At 46.5% G+C, this 2,500-nt stretch overlaps 1 protein-coding gene across 4 annotated transcripts in view; it reads right to left on the bottom strand.

Annotated features, from left to right (window-relative positions):
* Positions 1-2,500, bottom strand: part of LOC125954759 (uncharacterized) — an 11,575-nt gene that overhangs the window by 7,151 nt on the left and 1,924 nt on the right. The window contains exon 2 of one of the 4 annotated variants that reach the window (XM_049685316.1): positions 753-771. The exons of 1 other annotated variant lie outside the window; for it this stretch is intronic. Coding sequence is in view for 2 of the 3 variants with exons in the window: in XM_049685315.1 (XP_049541272.1) it covers positions 27-150 (124 nt within the window). In the remaining variant the exon portion in view is untranslated. Of the gene's footprint in view, positions 1-26 lie in introns of all 4 variants that reach the window. 2 more of the 4 variants (XM_049685315.1, XM_049685314.1) reach the window with 2 other exon arrangements.

The raw sequence follows: 2,500 nt of genomic DNA, 5'->3' as shown, positions 1-2,500 counted from the left end.
CGAATGAGCGATAAAAGCATAAATACCGTTGTAATCTATTAAAGCCTTCTTCAGATCCCATTCCCACGATTTCAGACAGCTGACCGCGTCCTGCGTATTGGCTCCAGTGTGCGTGATGAATTCGGTCACCAACTGTGTGGTGGTCTCCATCCTGGTGGCTCCAATCGTTTGCTTCTACTCGGATCGCACCGAACATCGGAGCTGACCGTTGTTGTTGGCGCAGCAGCAGCGGCAACGGGATGCAACTGCACCGTGTTTCGCGTGCACTATGCGTGCCCCTTCTTGCTTCACCGCCACCGTCACAGGTGGATCGAACCATCGACGGTAGCAATGGAGGATGGGAAGTGGTTGTGGTTGGTGTGGCTTGGTGGAAGGACCCTTTTCGCTACCCACCCTTCTCTAGTGCTATTGTCCTTAAATTGTGCGGCTTTGCAAAAAATCACTATCTGCAACAGGAGCCACCACGTTCGACCTAATGTGCCATCGTCTCGGGACCACCTGAGTGAAGCCTCATTTTGTTCAGAATTCTTCTGAGTCCTTTTTTGGTTATGCCAATTAAGCTGTGGTGTTTATGGATTGTTGGTGATGCATCCTAGTTGTTTCGTTACTCCAATGTGCTTTGGCCAACGATCGTATCAGGAACGACCGGGATCGTCCTGGCAGAGATGGGAGGTTTGGCGGTGATGTTTTTATCTAAGAAAAACTAGTATGTATCGCCCACTGGATGTGTAGTGACGACGTTAATGCATTACCGGCATGACATGTGGGTAGCTTGAAAAGAGATGAGCAAAGATGATGGATATCAAAGGATTAGTCACACAAAAACGGTTATTGACCTCATGATGATGATGATGATGATGATACTGAGTAAACGTGACACGCATTAGGCAAAAAAAACAATTATTTTATCAACACAGGGAGTAAGAATGCGATAGTGTGCGGTGAGATTCCATGGAGTTTAGAAACAATCTTTTCGTGCTTGTGATGCAATCGCATGGTAGAGGGGGCGGGTTGGTACATTCCTAGGCCCAAGGTTCGCCGTCCAGCTGATGGGCGATTGTTAAGAACCGGAAGTAAAGTGTCCATCATTAGACGAACAGATTAGAAAAAATCGTTTCCATCGATTGTCTGCTGCGTTACGCACCAGTGCAACTGCCAGTGAGCCAGTGACCTGTAACCAAGGTCACCGGAAAACGTAACACGAACACAAGTCGTCGAAAATGGGGACAGTTGCGTGTTGAATCACACACATACTCCGCCGAAGCAAACGCCGTGGTTCGTACAAACTTTCAAAAATGATCAAAAATGCTCAAAAGAAATCCACAATTCAACGATATTCGAATTCGAAAAACTGAACTGATCTCTCACAGCGCTTGACCTGCCAAAATGTGGCAATCTCAAGCAAGGCAGGCTTAGGATTCCGTCTTTGCTGAGTGTGATTTGGTTCACAAATGAAGCTATTTCCATTTTTTTTACGACCAATTCAATTATCGTTGGTTTCCCGTCCTGAATCTGAAATTCTCAAACTCCCGCGCCCACTTCAAAACATCAAAATTGCTGGCCGTCTGGCGAAGGTTCGACGATCTAGCTGGATCAACCTTTCCATCGAGCGCTACGCGCATACCATACCGCCAGTGGGCCTCAAGTGTGTGTTACGGTTGGGGTGATAAACCGATGATCGATGACACATACAGCAACGCTTAATTGTTTAAAGATGCCTTTCCTTTTCTGCTATGGTCCGTACACACCCTCTCCAGTAGCGCAGCTCGCGTAATTCTATCAAGATGACATCACGGCAGTAGCGCTTGTAAATGTCGCATGGAGCACGGGATCGTAAGGGAGGCATCAAGCTCAGCACATGATCATTTAATTCATCTGCTGTTGAATACGCCTTTTGTGCTGATCACCTTACTGCTGGACAAAATATTCGCTGTCCGGCATCTGTATAACGCTTTGCAGCAATCGGATGAGTCAGGTACCCTGATTCAAATCTATTGGTAGTCAGTATTGGCTTTTTATCGGCTTTTAAAGCACCTTTTTTGTTCGTGAATCATAAACACGGTTCACACACGTTGATTTGCAAACAAAGCAAGATAACTTTTTTGCTTGACGCTATTATGAACCGCGGACTGATGCCGTGTCAAAGTGATAACCCTCAACAGCCCCCCCCCCGGGGGGGAGCAGACACTCCTTCCATTTTCGCACTTGTTTGCTGATGACCTGATAACATTTTTCGAAGGAGTGCCTATCACTAGCCAGTTGAACTAACATCCCTACACACACACACACACACACACACACACACACACACATGGTTCTTGTCGCGTCAATCCAAAATACCGTTCAAACAACCTCGTTCACGGCACACTTTGCATGATTCATCGGCACGATGTGGTGTAACGCACCCGTGAGAATCGAGCCATGCCATGCAAAACGAAATAAAGAGCAAATTGGTATACCGCGAACTTTACTAAGCTTTACAATGATTCGCAAATAGATT

This window comes from Anopheles darlingi, chromosome 3 (genome assembly GCF_943734745.1).
Source record: "Anopheles darlingi chromosome 3, idAnoDarlMG_H_01, whole genome shotgun sequence".
Taxonomy (NCBI): domain Eukaryota; kingdom Metazoa; phylum Arthropoda; class Insecta; order Diptera; family Culicidae; genus Anopheles; species Anopheles darlingi.
This window is presented reverse-complemented; position numbering and strand designations above follow the sequence as displayed.